Here is a 20857-nt window from a genome sequence, read left to right as displayed (position 1 = left end):
ATTTGCAAAAAGATAAACCAATCATCATGATGACTGAAATCACTGACAGCTGAGCTTGGACTCACGAAGAACATCACTGACTACGGGAAAGAACACTCTTGACATCTCAATCTAGACAGCCAAAACTGTTGGACACTTTCTGAATAGGTGCCTGTTCTTCAGTGCCATACCTGTAGATTAGAATACCGGTACTCTTTGGGAATACTGGAAAGGCAAATAAATTCCAAGTCCAATCAAATACAGTGTTCTGACACCATAGCAGTGAACAGTATATAAAAATTATGGAGAAATTACCAAAGAATCGTTAACCGAAGAATCATTAATTGGCCAATATGTAGAACAAGTATTTGGTAAGTGTTATTATTCATTCTGTATGTTGAGCAAGTCATAGTCTTCCATAGATCAGGCAGCTCTAGTTCTGAAATAACCTCACTACAGAAAACTGGATTTTGGAACCCACATTTCTCTCTCAACTTACATATTTGTACGCATAACAGCTACCTAGATTTGACTACCTTAAAAGGACATACAAAACCATTATGTGCTTTTTAGCATTTGTTTTACAGCAACATCACAATTCAGGCATTTCATCAACAGCAAACATTTCAATAAGAATGTTTCAGCTAATAGACTTCCATGAATATATTTACTTTATACACAAATTCTGCACATTTTATTTTCACTTCTAATCTTTGCTGATAACTCAGTTTAAAATGCACTTAACAGATATATGCGTAACCTTAGAATCTATATCACTATTTACTAAAGTGTTCTTAACAGCCATAAGAAACAACACTTTAAACCCTCAAATTTCTTAACATTTAAAACCCGCTTCAAATTCATTAGTTATATTGGTAAGTCAGTGGTGACTTAAATGCATTTTACACTCAGTTGCAATGAATGAGCAATGCAAAATCCACCAATTCTGTAATACCAAAAGCAAAAAAAAGGAAACAGGGAATTTGCAGTAAGTTCTACTGGACAGAGAAAGATTAAATTATTACCACCCTGTTCTGATCACACACAATTCTTTAATCTTAAATTCCATAATACAAAACTGGCACAATTTTCAGTAAAACAGAGCATGCATTCTAGCTACTCTGACAATACAGAAGAATCTCTGTATGACCATGCGCATACATATGTCTAATGCATATAAGGGGAAGCTTTTACTCTCCTCTGAAAGAAGAGATACCAAAAGAATCAGTGCCAAGACCTTAGTTACAGACAGGTGACGAAGATTAAGTCATGTCTTTGTTGAAACAATTCCTAAATTCACCATTTCCTATATGGTATCTATTACAACTTGCAGTAACGTGCTGGTCACTGGGGATGGGTGGAAAATCCTGCTAATGACAAACTTCTTACTTTATATACTAGAAAAGCACAGGAACAAGGTATTAATCCTTCAAACAAAAAATTACTCCAAATCTAAAGCAAGTTGGAATTACACCAACTACTAAAAAAATTTGACTAATTGACTAGTTCAAACCATTCTTGTGCTTAACATAAAACTCAACAGCCAACCTTCAGACATGAGCTTGAAAACATATGCAACATTTCCTCAGATTTAGGGGGCTACATACATGAGTTCATGCTTTCCTCTTGAACAATGCATTACCTCCCATCATCCAGAACACCATTAAGTGGAAAAATTGGTTATTAACATTATATATCTTAAAGACTTTGTAGTAAAACAAAGAAAAAAAAAGAAAAAACAAATCAACCAACCAACCAAATAACCAAACAAACAAAAACATCAAAACCCACAACAATTCAAACAAATTCCTCCCACTTTAGTCAGCCCAAAGTTATAAATATTTATTAGCAACAAATATAAAACTTCTAAAATGAGAGTCTACTGAACTGTTCTAAATCCCTCATTTAAATTGCAGCTTTGTCACATTAATTTAAGCAGCAACGGGGATCCCAATAGGAAAAAAGAAAAGAAAAAAAGGAGAAAAAGAAAGGAATTCTCACTAATTTAGGTCCTCTAAAATGTTCTTGTATCAGAATGAAGAATATGATTTGCTTTTCTCAAGAATTTTTAAGATTTATTTAACCCAGCATCTGTTGATTATTGCTACCCTCACAAATAATTCTTCCTTTCCTTCCTCTTCCTATTTTCTTCCCTCAAATTTCTTGCTATTTCTTCCTGTGGATACCTTGCTGTTGAGCAAAGAGCTATAAAAGACAAGAGCTTACTCTGTATTCAACTGCCATCTTAGACTGAAATAAGCATTATACAATTCTAATATCTTATTTCTGCTACTTTTATATGCCAAGCCTTACTCTGATGCTCAATCAACTTAAACGTAGGAAGAAAAGAGGAAAAGTAGATGTTACACAATAAAAGGACACACAGCCCTTAAACAATGGCACTCTGAGACTGAGACCTCTGGTGGATCTGTGTGAAAATAAATGAACTATCACAGAGAGGAATATGTAAAAATTTTGCAAAAGAAGCTATTTGAAATCATGCTGGAACATATTAACAGCAACAGGAAAGCAAGATTTTGGTTCTGGACACAAACCCAACTTAAATGCATTTGAATTACTTGGCCATCTCCATGGATCAAAATACTGATCTATTGTAAACAGAAATTCATTACAAGAGAAGCAGACTATTAACATCAAGTACAGCAAATCAGAACAAATGGAATGTTAAAACTGCTCATTGGAGCAGCATGTTAGTTGTTAGTTTGCACTTAGGAAATTGATCTCCTGATTCAAGCCAAGAATATAACAAAACTTGTTTCAGAGAAATTATTTTCCATTGTGAATTTATGTCATTTCAGGAAAACTGGCAAAATCAGCAGTAACATACCTTTCAGATAGAAAAGAACTTTCATGAGGAGAATTTAATATCTGACATGTCTGTAGGCTGGCAACAGATGATGAGGGTAGTTGACCCGACTGTAATTTATCAGCAGCAGATAAATTTGCATCAATTATTACATGGCTGTCAATGTATTTTCTTCCAACTTCCGTCCTCAGGACATTCGTCAAGATAACTTTCGGTTGCCTGCCACATATATAACAGTAAATCATAAATACTGCACTGCAATCTAGAGAAAGAAACTTCGTAATCATCAAACATAATTATTTGCAGTCCCTTAGAGACAAAACAAAATTCTACCAAGGAACTTAAATCCAACGTAAGCAGATAAACACACAGAAAAAAAAAAAGGCAACAAGAGACTAGGGTAAGAAAAACTAGCCATATAATTTCACCTTAGCCAGGTACAATTCATACTGCACATAGTCTCTAACGCATAATTTAAGTATTGTTTAAAAACTGAGAAATGTTTATCTCTAGCTTTCACGCATACTTATCTATACGCATTTATTAGAACTATGGAGAAAACAGTCTTGATTTTCCTCTGAACAAGAAGCCTCCAGTAAAATACACTGAATTTTCTCAAGCACTTACACAAAAAGGTAGCATTAGATTTTGTTCACCTCTTCAACTTTCAGATGGCATTCTACAGTATAGCAATAGCAAGGCTCAGAAAAACAAGCAAGGGTTAAAGAAGACAAGCATCAACAATAAGTTAACCAGAAATATGAAGATGCAACTGCTCACTTTAGCACACATATATAATAGCAGCACAACTTATTTTACATAATGCCGCTGCAGCCAGCTTGTTGTACAGCTCTTGATTTACACATTCTGCATAAGGATGTAACATCACAGCCTTTTTTGAATCTGTTGTAAACAAAACTGTTGTTTGGGTATTGACTCTGTAATTCTTCTGTCTTGTATATTCACACACAAAACACACTCCAGCACAGACTGTGTGATGTCTGGAGAGCATTCAGATCTCCTCTTGCACTGAGATGTAAATTTGCTTTAAATCAGGAAAAAATCTTACAGACAAGATGTTGCAGAGGCACACACATGATAACCAATAAGGATAATGATTGAGAAGAAAGGTCTAATATAGAACACTAGTGTAGCCTGGATGTAACCTCCAATAAAGGAAGTCCCTAAACTGCTACCATTAGGAGCTCAGAGAGAAAACTCACTCACGGTAGCCATACTTTTGCCTGGTATCTGCAATTTGGCCACTGTGTGGAGGGGAGAAGGAGAGTACTGAACTCGATATGCTTTTTTTCTGACCATTTATGTCAGTTTTACTATTTACATGGAGTCTGAAACAGTAACAGTAAAAATACACTTTGATAACTTCTCTGAGAAAAAAGACAATTTAACACAAGTGTATCCTTTTCACAAGATAAAAAAAATAATAATAATAATTTGAGAACTTAATGGCTAAATCAGAATTAATTGGTCTTGTTAGTACATGACCACCTAGAAGCCTTTCTATAACAGGGCACACTACAGCATGCCTGGCACCATCTCTCTCAATGATTATCAAAAGGAACCAGTCCGAGGGAATTGAATCAAGTCAGATGACATGAGAATGAAAATATGGTTCATGAACAAGACATCTGTGGTACAAAGAACACTTTCTCATGAAAAAACAACTGCAAGGAAAATTATTTTTATTGACACAAGGTAAAGACAACATACCTTCTAGACAGAAAAAGGCTTTGGAGAGTAGGGTTTAAAATTTGCCAAATCTTTATGCTAGCAGCAGATGATGAGGCTGGTTGATCTGACAGCAGCTTGCCAGCATCAGAAAAATTAGCACCAGTTTTAGGCTGCATCTTTGTGTATTTTCGTCCTATTTTTGTCCTCAGGACATTCGTCAAGATAACTTTGGGTTGCCTGCCATTTAATAATAAATTAATAATAGGGTGCTGAGAACTGCTAAAGTCACACGGATTCAACAACATTTTTCTACAAGTTTACTGTCTCTGTATCAGACCTTGTATCTTCACCAGAATTATGTTCACTTCTCTGACAATTTACAAAATGGTTCTCTTTGGAGAAGAGGAAACACAAACATCTCTTGATCAGGACAGCCTTCCAAGGTTTTTTTCTTGTGGCATCAATGACTAACACATCCATATGTGATTCTGAAGAGGTAAATGTTCAGTGCAGACACATGGAAATCTTGGTGCATCTTTTTATTGCAAAATGTTAAAAATGGTGTCACTATGGTATTACAAACTGTCCTGAAAGTGTACACTTGAGCATTTGCAGGATATGGAAACAAGGACTCATATTGTAGCATCATATTTGGTAATCATGATAAATATTGGTTCCCATATCACAAATTAGCTTATGTTCTTCTTGTGGAAGAATCAAGAAGCTAATACATCCTCTTAGTTCTGAAGCTCCAACTAATTTTTATTGAATTTTGGTGAAGAAACAGCATACAATTATAAATTACAAAGTTAGTAAAAACTCACTACACTATTGAAGTTCTTCAAACAAGTATTCATACTTTGCTGATACTGTTAGACTGGTACTCAAGTCTTTGCATAAAGAATTAATTGTGCAGCATGACCAGTAATTTGGAAAGTTTCCTTATAAATTGGTAAGCATTATATATCATAGATAATTTGTAAGGATTGACTTTATTTTCAGATGAGACCTGGAATTGTTTTTGCAGGGCTGGTCCTAAGCAGACACTGAAGTTCAGGCTCATTTGACGATTTTAAAAAATTACTGAGGCAAAAAATTGCTTTTTTGGATTGTATGCTTTGCTTTACAAACTAAATTGTTCATACTGCAGAGCAAGAATCCTTCCTTTATAGGTACAGAAAACCTTTTACTACTCACATAGTTCTTATATGCATGCTACAGCGACATTTATTAAGCAAATTGCTGTTACTCTTCAGTGGATTGAAAGCAGTGCAAGCAACTTGCCAGAAATTACATTTGTCCCACAGACATGCTGCATTCAGCTCAACAACACGGTTATGTGGTACCTTGTGGTAAACAAATGTAAGTATGGCATAAAAACTGCTGGAGAACAGCAGGATATACCTAAACCTAAAAAAAAATAAAAATAAATCTGGAACCACATTACTAGTGAAACACACTGAACTTGTGGAAGACGTTTAACATCATCATTTATTTTGCTCTTTCATTAGTTGCTGCATGGTGAGATTTCTTTTCCTGTTCACTTTCTATGTTAACAAGACACATAACCCCTCACTGAACTTGAAAAGACAGCAAGGTTCCTATGCGTAGCTTGGACAACCTGCATGTACGATATGAATGCTGGTCAATCTTACTAGATCTCTGTACCACTTAATACCTTAACACGCATGCAATTAGCTGCTTCCTCTTTGAGCTCTGCTATGCATATCCTAGACCAGTGGTCTTCAAATTTCATTTTTTTTAATCATACATCTCTATCACTAAGTATATTTTGAGCATATAGCTTCAGTATGTTAAATTTTTATATAGATGTATTAATAATATACATTAGGAAATAAATAGAAATTTTTAAAAGGATGCAATAAAGATTAAGTAAACTACCCATTAATTGTGCAAAATATATTTCCTTCCTGCATCCCAATGGATTGTCTTGCGCACACCACACCTTGGAGACCACTGTCTAGACAAAGGACAATAAATCTAAATGGTTCCCATTCAAAGCTAAGTAACTTGAGTTTAAGTGAAGGCAGTTTCCTCTAATCTCCTTGACTTCTTTTAGAAGTTTTCCAAAGAAAAAATAAGTGGCAAAGACATAAAACTTTGCTTCAAAATAAAAACAAAAAGCTGAGGGATTACTAAAAAAAAAAAAAACGAACAAAAAACCCCAAAACCCCACAAAAACAAACCAAAAAAGCCCACACAAAAGACCCCAACCTGAATAAAGACAATCTGATGCCAAGAATCTGGACAGAGGTGAAAGTGTTATATAACAGATTGGCCCTAATTAGCTGTTGGGGGAAAAAAAATAAAGTAATCCAGGGTTTCTGAACTGACTCTATGAAGGCAATGAGAAGCCACACGTAAAAGAACAGTCGCATTAGATGACTGATCCAAACTACAGAATTGCTTCAGATTTAGGCAGTCAGGAAAAGGCAGGTATCCATTTGTTCTTTTACCTATACCTGTTACTCTGTAATAACTAAATCCAAAATTCAGCTACATAAGAACCTCTTAGACCATTAAGAAAACTTGCAATTAGTAAAACAGTTAAAGGCTATTACAAGGTGAAAGTCATTAAGTCATGCAAATTCATCTTGGGACACTAGACATTTCAAGGCCAGGCTGGACGAGGCCTTGGGTAATATGGTTTAGAGTGAGGTGTCCCTGCCCATGGCAGGGGGGTTGGAACTTGATGATCTTAAGGTCCTTTCCAACCCTAACGATTCTAGGATTCTATGATTTACACTTCTGCTTTAATTTCCTCTTTAAAGATAAGGCCCAAACTACTTCAGAGGTCCAGTTACTAAAGAGCTATAGTGGAAAGACATTCTGTCTTTTGGGGTACCAGAAAAGATGAAGCAATGAAAAACTAAGCCACATATTTCTCCTCTTCCTCAAGAAGGACTCAGAATTACAGATCAAACTTTGAAGTATTTAAATGGCACTTTTCCAATTTTCTTCCAAATACAAAATGGTTGCAGAAGTGGGCCATACTAATACAAAGATGTGAATCGAACTTTCTTCTTCAAAAGAAACGAAAGAAAACCAGAAACATTTTAGAATTATTCCTTTAGAGTACTAAGAGATAACAAAAATGTGTTATTCTCTATGGAATACTTCCGTTCTCCTACCTAGAATCATGCTGAGCCTAATAGTTTATTTTCCAAATAAACTAAATCATTTCAGTTTTCCTTGTTCCACCTCATAGAAATGCTAGACATTTTTTTTTCTATTTGTCAAACACAAGGTGCCATAATGAAATTTCACTAAATTTAGAGTGAACCTGAAAGGTAATTAGTCCAGTGGGAACATACATGGTTACAGACTCTATTTTAATTGCGTGATTGGGACTTGTAAAGACAACATAAAAAAAGATTCCAAACTGTAGGGACTTTAACAACACCATTATGACAGAGAAAGCCCAAAGGAGGAGTTAAAGGAGTCAGAAACAAAATTTCCAGTGAAACTGGATTTCATTACATATAGTTTGTTGGCCACCTTGGAAACTCAGGTCTGACATTCTTCGCCCACACTCACATCAGCATAGACCTTGGCAAGCTTCAGGGCTGAACGTTATTCAGTTTATTTGATTGTTATTAGGTACAGAATTTGTAATGTTTTCCACTCCCTTGCTTTAAATGGATTTATACATTTAGCAAGTATTTTATACATTAAGCAAGTATCCTTGTAAAAATGATCTTAGAATTAAAAAAAAAAAAAGACAACCCCCAAAAACACACGTGCAACTAGCTTTGCACTGGAAATCTGCGCAAGGAGAGAAACTTTTAAAAAACAAGAAAGAAAACCATGTACAACTGGCTATTCTTAAAAATGTCACTGCCAGGCTAAGGCATCACTTCTTATGTGGCATTAGTTTTTGACTGAAGACCTTGACAGGACAACTGGTTATGACCTGATCTTCAGAGCTTTACAGTGGCATCAGAGCTTTCAACAGTTTCCCTTTCTAAAGGGGGAATGGTATCTGGCAGCATTTCTTGAAAAATTCTGTCATTAAGACTGAGCATAAAATAGATTCAGGAAAAATATCTACAATTGAACCAACCTGTACATATGTAAACAATGGCTGAGACAGAGATCCCTGAATTACCTGTTAAATTGTCCACTTGAATAAAGTGAGCAAGTAATGCAAAAGACACTTCAAAAGACACAAATTGGTGTCAAGCAGAAAAAAAAAGGCAAGTAAAGTATACATTAAAAGCAAGTCCCACCAGCAGACCCAGCAAGTAAACTGCACAAAATTAAGACTGGAGGCATCTTGGTGAAGAAAAAACAAAGGTTCCTAAAGCAAGCACCCATCATATCACTTCTTATCTACCTCCACAAAACTGAAAAAAATACCTAAGCAAAGGTAATGAAAACATATATGGCAAGGATGAAGCAGATGGGGGAAAAAAAAAAAAAATAAAAAATGCTATTAGCTGCTCCTGCCAAGTCTATCACAGGGAAAAAAACCCAAGTATTGTCCTACCTTCCAAAGCAAGGGACCAAAAGCTATTAATTGTACCCCTTTGGGGAAAATGTTTGACCTCTAATATAGATGAAACATGCTTCCCTAATCATTTGAGATTAGCTCCTATCAAAAAAGGATACTGTTTTTGAAACAACAGAAGTCAATAGCAACTAGTAAATTAAGTAAATTAAGACTTATTTACTGCTTTTCATTGCAAATGAAAAAAGGAACAGAGAAACTTTTGCATTTGAAATATTCTCAACATGCTACTTCACCTTTCCTCTTCTGAGCACTGTTACCAGTTCTGACTTTTGCTCAACAAACACCACCTCTTCAGAACCTGTGTGCTCTTTCTACTTATTAGGAAACAAGATCAGTGTGCTGATCTGACTTAATGAGAAACACTGAGTACTCATGTGGAAAACTTTGAACAAGTTTTTTTTGCGTATGGTAAATTAAGTTCATTTTACAAAGTACCTTCAGCTAGTCTGTAAGCATACATCCCTTTCTGAGGAAGTGAAAATGCACAGGTTTGATATCTGAATGTTAACTGTCTTTTTACAGTCTAAATCATCTCTCACTAATGTGCTAGTAAGAATTTTGGTTAAAATGATGGAACATCTACGAATGCTACTTGAAATTCTCTCCTCTTAACATACGTAACAGATCCAAAAGTAACTCAGTGTTGAAAGGTCAGTTCAAAGCTTACTGAAAGGCCTTCAGAGATTCACATCAGGTATCAACCATTTCACAGCTTAATTAAAATTCAGGAAACTGCAATTAACACAGCTTTTATACTTGGCTAGGTTGAGCCACTCCCTCAATCAAAATTACTGAGAGAAGCATTTTGAAGTAACTACATGTTAACTAATAGCTATGCCTCTAAGGAGGTATGAAACATAAATTCAGAATCTTTTATAACTTCAACTCTTCCCTGCAACAGTTGGAAGCATTCTGAATATAAACATCAGGCTTAACAATGACTATTCATAGGTTGCAAAATACCAAATTCAGTGTCAATCATTTACTGTCATTAAGTATTTTCATTACCTGTGTATTTTGTTTTCAACAGCCTCTTAATAGGAAATCACTTATGATCAAGTAATCTTCCAATCAGAAAATGGACAGAGAATGCATACTCTTCTTTGTTTAGAGTTGAATGATTTGTGGAATAAAAAATCGCTTCATTAAGATAAATATAATTCATTTATTCACAAAGTCATTATATTTCGTAGCTGTTAATGAATCTAGTTCTACATTTTCATTTCTATTTGTCAATGTAGTTGACACTTGGCTTCAAAATTTTCTCAGATAAACAATTACTTAGTTGACAGCTTCACAGAAGATGATTTTGACTAATTTGTCATCCTCTCAAAGTAACTGAGATACCTGCTCTTGGCAACAAAGTATAAAGAAGTGGCATATCAGCAGTCTTATTTACTCACTTAGGTGTCTTGACTGTAACAAGGTGAAAGACATCTAGCTTTTTATGGCCTTCCCCTACCAATCATCATATTGCTCTGATTGCTGTTTATTTGTTTTTAAGAGGTGGCAAAGCCAGGTTAACATCGGTGGACTACAGAGCAAAAAGTGACAGGGAAAAGATAATCTGGCAAACTTCTTAAATATCCTAAATACTTAGGGCTAGAATGATAATTTACACTTAGTAACGAACACCTTTCAGTATTCCCATCAGGTCAAAAAGCACTAATTCCTCTAGTAACTGTTGCACTAACATTCCAATGTAGCAGCCTTGTGTTATGTTAAAACAAAGAAAAAGTTACAGATGCCATTAAATCACTGAAACATGATTCTCTAAAGGTTGAGAAAACCATCTGTGAGACACAATTAGCTAGAGAGCAGATACCCATCTTCAAGAAAGATCAGGAAACTCTTAATATACATAGAACCAATTTTAAGATGACTTCTTACCCAATAAATTCTTCATCATTAGAGCTGTGTCTGTTGCAGTCCTTTTGCTTTTTTCCTTTTATGTAATACTTTCTGTTGCTGGCACTTAATGTGCACTGAAATAAAACAAATAAAACTGGCAGGTTCCAATTTGTCAAAATAGGTGTTACACTAAAAAGAGGGAACAATGCCAGACACTGAAACAATGCAACTGATGCAAATAAGCAGAGCCACAAAGAGCATATACAACAACTTTGGGAATAATTAGTTTGCTTGATTTAAAGCACCCACATACCACCTGACCTTGAATGGAACTTTCTTCTCCTAAACAAAATTGACAATACAGAACATTTCAATTATATCCCTATTTAAACAAGAGCTATCCTGAACAGGGACTTAAGTATTAGGCCTGTTTTACATAATCACAAATATGCAAGATAAATGCATGGAATTAAACAAAGCGGAGGTTAACCAGATTAGTTACATTCCACTCAAAGATATAAAATTCAGATAAGGAAAAGCAATTTGAATATTTGGTACTTCAGTGGCAAAAACTACAACAGCAAGACTTAGGTTTTTTTTCAAATTCTCTTACCTTATCAGAATGTATTCACATTTTTCAAATTAAGTGAAGCCCCACTAAGCCATATAGTTATTTCTGCAATTCCAGAAACTTATCTCCCTCTGCCATTACCTCCTAAACATTCCTCACTTTTTTTCAGTTGAAAATTATGCCAGTCAGGCTGAAAACAAACTTATTTTCATTTCTGTTGAAGAAAAAGCATCTGAAAAATTTATGCCCATGCATAATTTACAGTGAGGACTGAAAGGCGCATCCCAAGTCAATCTTTTCCCTGTCATATAAGGACTGACTCTAATGGAAAATACCCTCATTACTACAACAGCTGGGAGCAAGAAATTCTTTGAAGGTGCTCTCACCTCCTCCCACCTTCAAACATTATCTAGTACACCTCATAGCACTTAGTCTTTGAACGTTAGAAACCTATATGCCCAAATCACTAAAAGCTGCACAAAATCTCTATGACAACATGGAGCAAACTCCAGCAACACTAAATACAACTAGAACATGCTTTATGGATAAACCAGCAATATTTATTTTAATTATGATACTTCATGAGCAATTTTTTTTTTTTAAGTATAAGACTAGCCAGTGTTTAAAGCATACAAAGCCCTCTATTACATGGGAAAATCTGAAACATATAGACACAGATAGGAAAAATGAGAAATGGAAAATTAGACAGTATATGCAAAACAAGGAAAAAGATTACTTCCTTTTTTTCCCAGTTCACCAGGTCTAATCACTGTTTTTATAGAGGCAGAAATTCCATGCAAGTGCTGCCTGGCTCCACCTAAAAGGCTGTTCCTTGTAACCACAGGAGACTTATTTCCAGCTTTAAAACCTGACTGTAATTGGATGCTCTGCTCACTTAAAGTATTAAAAGTACAGAACCACACAATGGGTTTGTATTGCAACATGCTCAAAGGACCAGGCCTACCAAGAGACCTGGATCACATTATCACCACTATCATAAATCAAAAAAATTCCTAACTTCCCTCACTAGGTTTTTGATACTCCTCTGTAAGGGAGCCTCTTTGTCTATTCCATGATTCTGAAATCACTAAAACCTACAACAACCAGCAACTCTCAATGCTGAGCTGAAGGAGTCAAGAGTAGCAAAATACTTTTCCAACACTTAGCATTTTAAAAATGTTTACTGCATCTAGAACAGATTTATAGAATCAAATATTCGTTTCCATAAGTGACTGAGACGATAAAGACATATATGATATACAAACGATAAATGCCATATAAGTACTTTTACAGTCTTTTGGTCTTAATACTGAAATCAGCTACTTCTGTCACCTAAAATTCTGTCAAATGTCATACTTCCTATTTTCTCTTAATGTTTAAGCTCTTAGATAAAAATAATGATTAATCAAAAACTCAATGTAAAAAATATTTCCATACCGTAACAGGAAGTTTGATAAGTGAGCTAAATATAACCTAAAAATTCAGAAGACATCTAACTAACTTTTTATATATATATGTAATATATATATATAACTACATATATCTAAAACATATATATATTTGCCTTGAAATTTGTAATTTTCAAGATAATTTTGGGTCAGCTGAAGACCAACTCTCTTTTTAATTATTTAATTCTGCAGTACAACACTAAGACTCCTGTAACTGTATGCTTGCAGGCAGACTTCAGATCTACACACTTGTCTCTTTCCAAGACAGTCTGGGTCAGATATTGATCACAAGGCAACATTCAGTATTGAAAAAAATCCATCCTGCAAAACAGAACCAAAACCCCACACAACATTCGCCTATGGACTTCATACTTCAAAGAACTTCTCTTTATGTCTTTTAAAGGGTAGTCCCAATGGTGGGAGTCTGTGAACCTTGCCAAAGGGGACTGAACTTGGGCATCCTCTGATTTGGTTTTTGTTCTCTTCGTTGGTGTACGAAACTGAAAACAGATGATGCTGCACACAAGATGAAACTAAATTATCCACTGGTATTGTGAGCTGACATAGTGCCATGTACAAAGTTTTCTTAACTGTCAGGCAAATTCACCAACTTGCAAGGGAAGCACTGACCTGTAACTTTAATTTACATGCATGGCTCATCGATGCTTTATCCCTAAATCATGTGCTGAACAACATGAGGAGCTAGCTTTAACACATGAACTGTTTGAATAAGTTCTTATTTCAGTAACTTCACAACTTCAAAGGAGTGCCCAAAAGGTGACAACCAATCTACTGGCACTGACCATTTCTTAGTTCCCTCTGATTTGTTTTCACTCTAATCATCTCATCTTAAAAAATTATAAAGAGAAGACAAAGTAACTGAATGCCATGATGAATGTCACATCAGGCATGTCCTAAAAAAAAATTAAAAAAAAAAAAAAAGGAGAAATCAGGATGAAGAGCAAACATATAAGAGTACAAGTATTTTGATATGATAGCTAATCATAAATACACTATGTTCTCAAAATTGTATCAACAATGGTATCACCTACTGTCATTGCCAACCTTTGCAAAAACAGAACCAGCATTTCAAAAGTAAGGGGTTCCACTATGAGCTTCCTCAGAATACATTTATCCAAAATTTTAACATGTGTTTAAAGTTACAGAGGTTCAGATGACCTCTCTAAAAACATAACAGAAAACACTGAGAACAGATAACACTGAGAAAGGTCAGACACACAAAAGACACATACAGATGGACAGACAGAAAGGGATAAAAAAGCACAAGATACATTCATCAGCAAAATTCCCACTGTACAGTATCTTCCTAGTGCCTGCAATTAATTTACGGAACAAACATGAAGTCAAGAGGTAACCAACAGAGGTCTGTATGTATTGTAAGTGCAATTTACACAGTTGCCTCAGCTTTCCCCTTATAGAAAGGGACCACCCCAACACATACATGTGCATATATGCACTTAGAATCCTCATCTCAACCAGTAGTACTTTTCTGAAAGCTCCCACTTGTAGGAACAAAGGTCAGAAAACACACACAAAAAAGGTGCTGGAAACAGCTGATTTCTAGAACACTAGACAGTCCAAACCTTACCTGATCTAACCAGTTGCTGTGCCTACAGTTTTCCACCAAGCTTTCACTGCTAGAAACCACTACTAATAGGGATATTTTAGAAAAATTAAAAAAAAAAAACAAAAAAAAAAAACCACAAAAAAATCAAAACCTAAACACTAGCGTAAGAAGTCTGAATACGTCTGTGCAGATAATAATGTTATGCAGCTCCTCCACTTTTAATTCTTTAGATGTTAGTTTAGGTCTTAAAGTGTTCTCAAAACCACACATTCAACAGTAGACATTACTACTGACTGCTACCAGCATAAAGCATTTCTCTTGAAAGAGTGCGCCAACAACGCAAAAGCTGGACCACTGGAGAATGAATTTGGTTGTGCGAATACATCAGAACAGCCTAAGACACCAACAGCCCCAAAGTAAATTGCTGCAAATTATACAACACTTACACTGACATTACTTGAGGATGCTGTTTTTCCTTCCATAATTTTCTCTACTGAAAAAGAAAAAATATAAATAAGCTTAGCAATTTTTTATTTATTCAGAGGGAAGCAGGACCACAGTAGCAGGTACTAAGCAAGAACATGAAATTAATTTTTGAGCAAGCTAGTACAAAGAAATTCATTCATAGAATAATTTCTGTTGGAAAGGACCTTAAAGGTCATCTAGTCCAACCCCCTGCTACTGGTAGGGGCACTTTCCACTGGACCAGGTTGCTCAAAGGCCCATCCAGCCTAGCCTTGAACACTACCAGCTTCTCTGGGCTATTTGTGCCAGTACCTTTTCACCCTCATCGTAAAAAATTTCTTCCTTATATCAAACATAAATCTATGTTCTCTCAGTTTAAAACCACTGTCCCCTGCTCTGCCACTACAAGCCCTGGAAAAAAAGTCAGCCACAATACAAGAGAAACATATGACTAGGAAGTTCATATACTTTTACTCAGCTCAGCTATTTTTCAGCTCTCAGCCTCATCCCCCTGGTGTGGGGAACAGCAACAACTACAGCCTGTTAAAGGAAAGCCAAAGCACTGCCTATCTGGACACCTGTAAAGTGAAGAAACTGACAAGCGACGGCCCTCTGACAGCCCTGGGGGGAAGCAGAGGCCGCATCCAGGGGCGGCACCACCCGGGCTGTCAACGTAGGAGACCGCCCCACCGCGCCAGTGGCTGCCGCCGGGCCGAGAAGTGGGACAAAAGGGGTCTGCCGGACACCCCCGCTTCCTCAGCTTCCCCACCGCTTCCCCAGCTTCCTCCTCACCCAGGCGTCGGCGTTTCCTGCTAGGTAGGGGACAAGCTGTTCACTAACAAGCGGCCAAGTACTGATGGCCAGCAACTCCGCTGCCTCCTCAGCCTTCTCACAAAGAAGCAGCAATGCCGCCACTCCACCTTCCCTCTCCGGTGTATCGCAGCTCACCCTCCCCCGCCTGCCGGCTTTACCAGCCCGCGATAAAAACCCTGTCCAGGACGGACGGCCAGCCAGCACAGATGCTGTCAGCCAGCTTTATTTCTGCTTTACCTCCATCTCAGCACCTAGAAAACAAACACCCATACTACTCACCAGCGCAGCTGGTCTTGTTTATGCAGGCCCCGCCACCGTCACTGCCTGCGCAGCTTCTCCGGGTACTTCCGGGCTGAGCACCACCTCCGCCCGGTTCGGTAGAGCCGCCCGCCCGCCCGCTGCTCCGCCCAGTAACGGCGGTAACCGGCGCCCCCTCACTCGGATCCGCCCTGAGGTGCTCCCCGCGCTCCCCTCATGAGCTCCGTCGCTCAGCCGTATCCCGCCAGCTCTCGCTCCCCAACCCCTCCCACCCTTCTTCTCCTCAGGATAAGGTTCGCCTCGCTTCCCCCCACCCCCTCCAGCTTTTAACTACTTTGCGTTTAGTTCGCTATTAAGCCTCTGAGGGAGAAAAATGTAATCCACGTGGAGTAAATGATAGTGTTACGCTATGGGAGTCTTCCTGCAGCCAAGTGGAGACCAAGACCCATCTGTTGGGTTTTGGTTGGTGGTTTTGGGTTTGTTTGTCTGTTTTCAGGGTAGCTTCAGAATTGTTATTTTTTCTTGTAACTTTGAGTTTTCCTTTTGTTTTGCCTTTATTATTAAGTAATGGGAAGCTGTCCCTGACTGTTTTTGACAACTTTTCAGTTTCACACCCTTAGTTGTAACTTATGGTCAGATGCGAAGTATGAGATGTTACCTTGGAACTTGGAACTGTCTGAACGGCTTTAAGATGACCTTAACTATCAGCAACTGATACATTTTATAAATATGCCCATAATAAAGTACATAAAGTAACAAAACCTGAACTAAAATGGTTTATTTTCTTTCACACAGAACTGTCTAGAACCTCAGGGTGAAAAAGATTTCCATCTATGATGATGACAGATTTTACAGAAGAGCATACGGTAATGTTAGGCTTCACTACAGTGGTTTTAAATTTAAAATCTTATGAAGATTTAAATTTGGTTTTAAATTTAAAATCTTATGTCCTGAAGTAGTGTTTGGAATATGCCAATTGCTGTAACAAACACTAGCTGAGTATACAGCGGAAGCATTTTACACTCCAACCAGAAAAGTAGGAGGCGTTTTTCCTCCACACTCAGTAATTTTTTAAAAATCAAAATAGCAATTGTAAAGACTGCCAGAATAAACACCCTTACACATTTATGTATACATACACATTATATGTGTATCTATATGTATATATATATGTATATATATGTGTACCTATACACATTTATGTGTAGATAGTGAAGGACAAGCAGCAGTCAACACTGACTTAGAATGCAGATTTATAAAAAAAACCACCCAAAAGTAAATTCATTATGCAGCATTTAGAGTACCTGTAGAGCATCTAGAGCAATCTGTAACTGCTGCTTTTCAGTTCTGTAAATGGTATTATTTCAACAAAATCAGTCCTCCAGACTAAAAAGTAGGTGAGTCTAAGGTGCTATTCAAGTGAATTCTTTAGTGATAAACTACTATAAATTACTTCAAAACTTTTAAGTTCACATCCTGAAGGCAATTTTAGGAAGGGAAGTCATATCTATGCCTGATGTAACACTCTTGTTTGTTCCCGCCTCCTGAAATCCTCATAAAACTTTCACAATGCTGTGTAATTTCTTCAAGTAGATGTTCAATATTACATACACAGAATTTAATTTGTAATCATGTATCCTTGTTTTGGTTTGGAACTGAAAAAGCAATGTTGCTGAAGTAAGAGCGTAGTAACTTCCTGTTCATAGTATGTTGGGAAACTAGTTTCTAACCTTTAAGGGGTGAGAAAAGGGCCCTGAGAAGTGCTGGACAGCATACCATTCCATGGGGAAACTGCATTTATCTTTTCCCACTTGTTATGGAATGCTTCCTCTGTGCTTCAGTTTTATCCACAGACATCTTTTGTTAAATCGTGTCCACTTTTCTACTTTATTGCATAGGGAAAACAACATGAATTCAGGTAGCTTCTTCTCTACTAAATATGATCTCTTTTGTGTAAATTGCCTGTATTTCAGTGGTATAGCAAACAGACTGTCTCTCCCATCTCCTTTGTGTCTTTCATGCCTTCCCGCAGAAAGAAAAATCATAGATGAACACATGCACTTGTAACTTCCTTGTGCTGTTTCCATTCCAAGAAACTGGCAAGACCGTAAATGGTTTAGCTACCATAGAATCTGATTTTTTTCCCCTTTTCTATATGTAGTTATTTTATGAGATAAAAAAGGAGAAGGTACTATTTTCTAGCCTACTCTCTATTAATCAGAAGACAGGAATGACCTTGGAGAGATGACAATATCTCTGCCCCAATGGAGACTGCTCCAAAGGAAACCTGAATCCCGTGCAGGAGTTGGTTTCCAACTCAAGTTGCTTACATGAAAATCTTCAGATTTTCACTTGCTGTCCTCATAACCAGCTTTGCTGATATAGTGAGTTTACCGTTGTTTACTGTGTTCTAAAAACCTCGTTATTTCAGTAAGAAAAATTAAAAGGTATATAGTAGCTTGTACCAATGTCTTTGCCAAATATAACTTCATATAAACCATTGGCCAAAAAAAAAAAAAAACCACCAAAAAACACCCGAACCTGTGCTAAGATGATAAATTAATTTTTAATATTGTTATAATTACAGGAATTTGATTCTTACAAACATCTGCTGTTAGGAAAAAGTCCTACAGAACCACAACATGTTTACCATTCTACAGCCAGTGACAGTATGATGAAGACTTATACAGAAAATAGGAGTAAATGCTTAATTTTTGAGTTGCACGGAAACCACTTCTGGGTATAATTCTTATCAGTTTATCAGTCATGTAAGCTGAAAAATGATCTTAGCTCGAACTAGAGATCTCAGTCTAATCTCATGAAAGTTTGCTGCATGGACTTTATCTTCTTTTGTTCCTGCATCATTGTGGCTAGCTTATTCTGTCATCCATTGTACAACTTCAATGTGGCAAGTAACTGAAGAGACTATTATTAATGTACTGCTGTTGGAGTCTAGTAACTGAAATCTGTGAGAGCCTTTACAAGCAGCTGGTTTACTACAGCCTACCAAGAAATAGCCAGTATCAATAAGTATTTTGTTTGTAACCACTTTCAAATCTGAATTCTTATACAATAGGTTTTCCTTATATAGGTGTCATAGGAGGTCTATCACTATAGTAACATAGTCTTCTTAATTTGTAGTGGTTACAAAGAAAGCACAAACTAAGCTTGAGGAACCTAATAGAGGGGTCAGAGTATCAAGAGGAACTGAAGTATGACTTCAACAAAAAAGGGGAACTGAGGCATCTGGATACAAATGAGTCCTTTGTTTTCAATTATTACAAGAATGCACATGAGCAGAATCATAAACGCTATCAAGTTTTGGGACACCCGATTACCCAATATGTTTATGAGCTCCTGGAAAGAGTCTGCATGCTGCAGAAAGTTTATATTCCTACCAATGCTACAGAGGATGAACCAAGAAATTTCTTTTTTATGAGTGAGAATGCACTAACAAGTTCCTTTAGCCTAACTGTCCTTCTTCAAGACCGTGGAGTGTTCCGTGCAGGACAGTGGGGGCAAAGGGTAATTATCAGCGAAGGCCTGGGGCATGGAACACAGACACCATTCATCAAAATGGCCCTTGAAAGCCATAGGGGGGTCATTGTACTGAATCCCAATGACAACTTCGTTGATTTGGAGACTGAAAAGGAGAGGTTAAGTTTGTCTACCAGTCAAGAGGCACTGACTTCAATGGAGTCTACCTGGTGGGTCCCCAAGAGGGGCAGCTGCAACCCTGAGGAGCATACCATGTACATATGGGATCACTTCATTTCAAAGAGTGCAGCCAAGAATGTGGCCTTCATTGCCCATGGCTATGGTGGCTTGGTGTTTGTTGACTTGCTAGTGCAGTGAAAAGGGGAAGTAATGAGTAAAGTGTACTCTGTGGCATTCATTGACTCCATGCATAACGTGTGGCACCAGACTAGAAGTGATCCACAACTACAAGAATGGATACAGAAACACTGCTGTGAATGGGTGTCAAACAGTAAGCCTCTAGATAAAGCTATGGGTTCTGTCATGAAACTGAACTGTCGTACTGTCTCTCCTGGGACAGAAAAGTATGGTTTAGCCCCCTCCTGCTGCTTACATTCCATCTTCACGTACCTGAAGAGCACTCTGAAAGCCAAGATTGCAACAGCTTCTAGACAGTCACCTATTGCAACTAGAAGCAGAACAAGTAAGAAGTGAGGCAATAAAGGTATATTGATTTGGTTTTGATAGTGGTCTCTTCCTTACATAACTGCCCCTGCACCTTTCAGTCATCTAAAGACCCTCATCTCACTGTGGAGCAACTTACAGTTCTAAGTTTGAAGCTAGTTTGTTTCTTTTTGAGAAATACACAAATCCAAGTTAACTATCAGGAAATAAGTTCATTGTTGAAAGCTGTAAGCCACAACCCTTCAGTTAGCCTGTGAAATTTAAGTCATGCAAAATAAAGATGTTAAGGTATAGCAACTCTCATCTCTATCATTTAAAAGAATAAACATTCTGCAGTTATGTCTGCATAATCAGATTAGACTATCAGGAAAACGCTTGCATAAGTACATAGCTTTCATTAAAAGGACAAATCTGGAATACCAAAAGCATGTAAAAGATCTATTTCCTTCTCACTATAGAGTGTTTAAAATCTTTCAAGAACCTGAACATCCACCTTCCTTCTTGAAACACTTTACTGATAAGTTGAACAATACTTCAGGGAACTACATACTACCACCAACTAAAAAAAAAAAAAAAAAAAAAACCAACCAAATAAACCAGTGAGATTACTGGGCATGAGCTGCTATAGAAACACAACACTAGCAACCTGCTATTACCAAGCTGATACAAA

General features: G+C 37.0%; 2 protein-coding genes across 4 annotated transcripts in view; one reads left to right on the top strand and one right to left on the bottom strand.

Moving 5' to 3' along the window:
- The window catches only part of SENP7 (SUMO specific peptidase 7), a 40607-nt gene extending 25627 nt beyond the window's left edge, over positions 1 to 14980 (bottom strand). The window contains exons 1-4 of one of the 3 annotated variants that reach the window (XM_061366044.1): positions 14937 to 14964; positions 4538 to 4735; positions 4045 to 4155; positions 2828 to 3025 (exon numbers count right to left, since the gene is read on the bottom strand). In XM_061366044.1, the coding sequence (XP_061222028.1) occupies positions 2828 to 3025; positions 4045 to 4155; positions 4538 to 4735; positions 14937 to 14944 (515 nt within the window). In that variant the 5' untranslated portion in view covers positions 14945 to 14964. Of the gene's footprint in view, positions 1 to 2827; positions 3026 to 4044; positions 4156 to 4537; positions 4736 to 14936 lie in introns of all 3 variants that reach the window. The other 2 variants (XM_061366045.1, XM_061366046.1) reach the window with 2 other exon arrangements.
- Positions 14981 to 16614: 1634 nt separating this feature from the next.
- Positions 16615 to 20480, top strand: LOC133219048 (putative protein FAM172B). Its single transcript, XM_061366051.1, is given in 2 exon segments — positions 16615 to 16892; positions 19168 to 20480. Coding segments are annotated over 2 exon segments (1083 nt in total). The 5' UTR covers positions 16615 to 16859; the 3' UTR covers positions 20218 to 20480.
- The last annotated feature ends 377 nt before the right edge of the window (positions 20481 to 20857 follow it).

Source organism: Neopsephotus bourkii, unplaced genomic scaffold, assembly GCF_033783945.1.
Source record: "Neopsephotus bourkii isolate Nb327-2 ecotype Australia unplaced genomic scaffold, CSIRO-AGI_Nbou_v1 NB_1293, whole genome shotgun sequence".
NCBI lineage: Eukaryota > Metazoa > Chordata > Aves > Psittaciformes > Psittacidae > Neopsephotus > Neopsephotus bourkii.
This window is presented reverse-complemented; position numbering and strand designations above follow the sequence as displayed.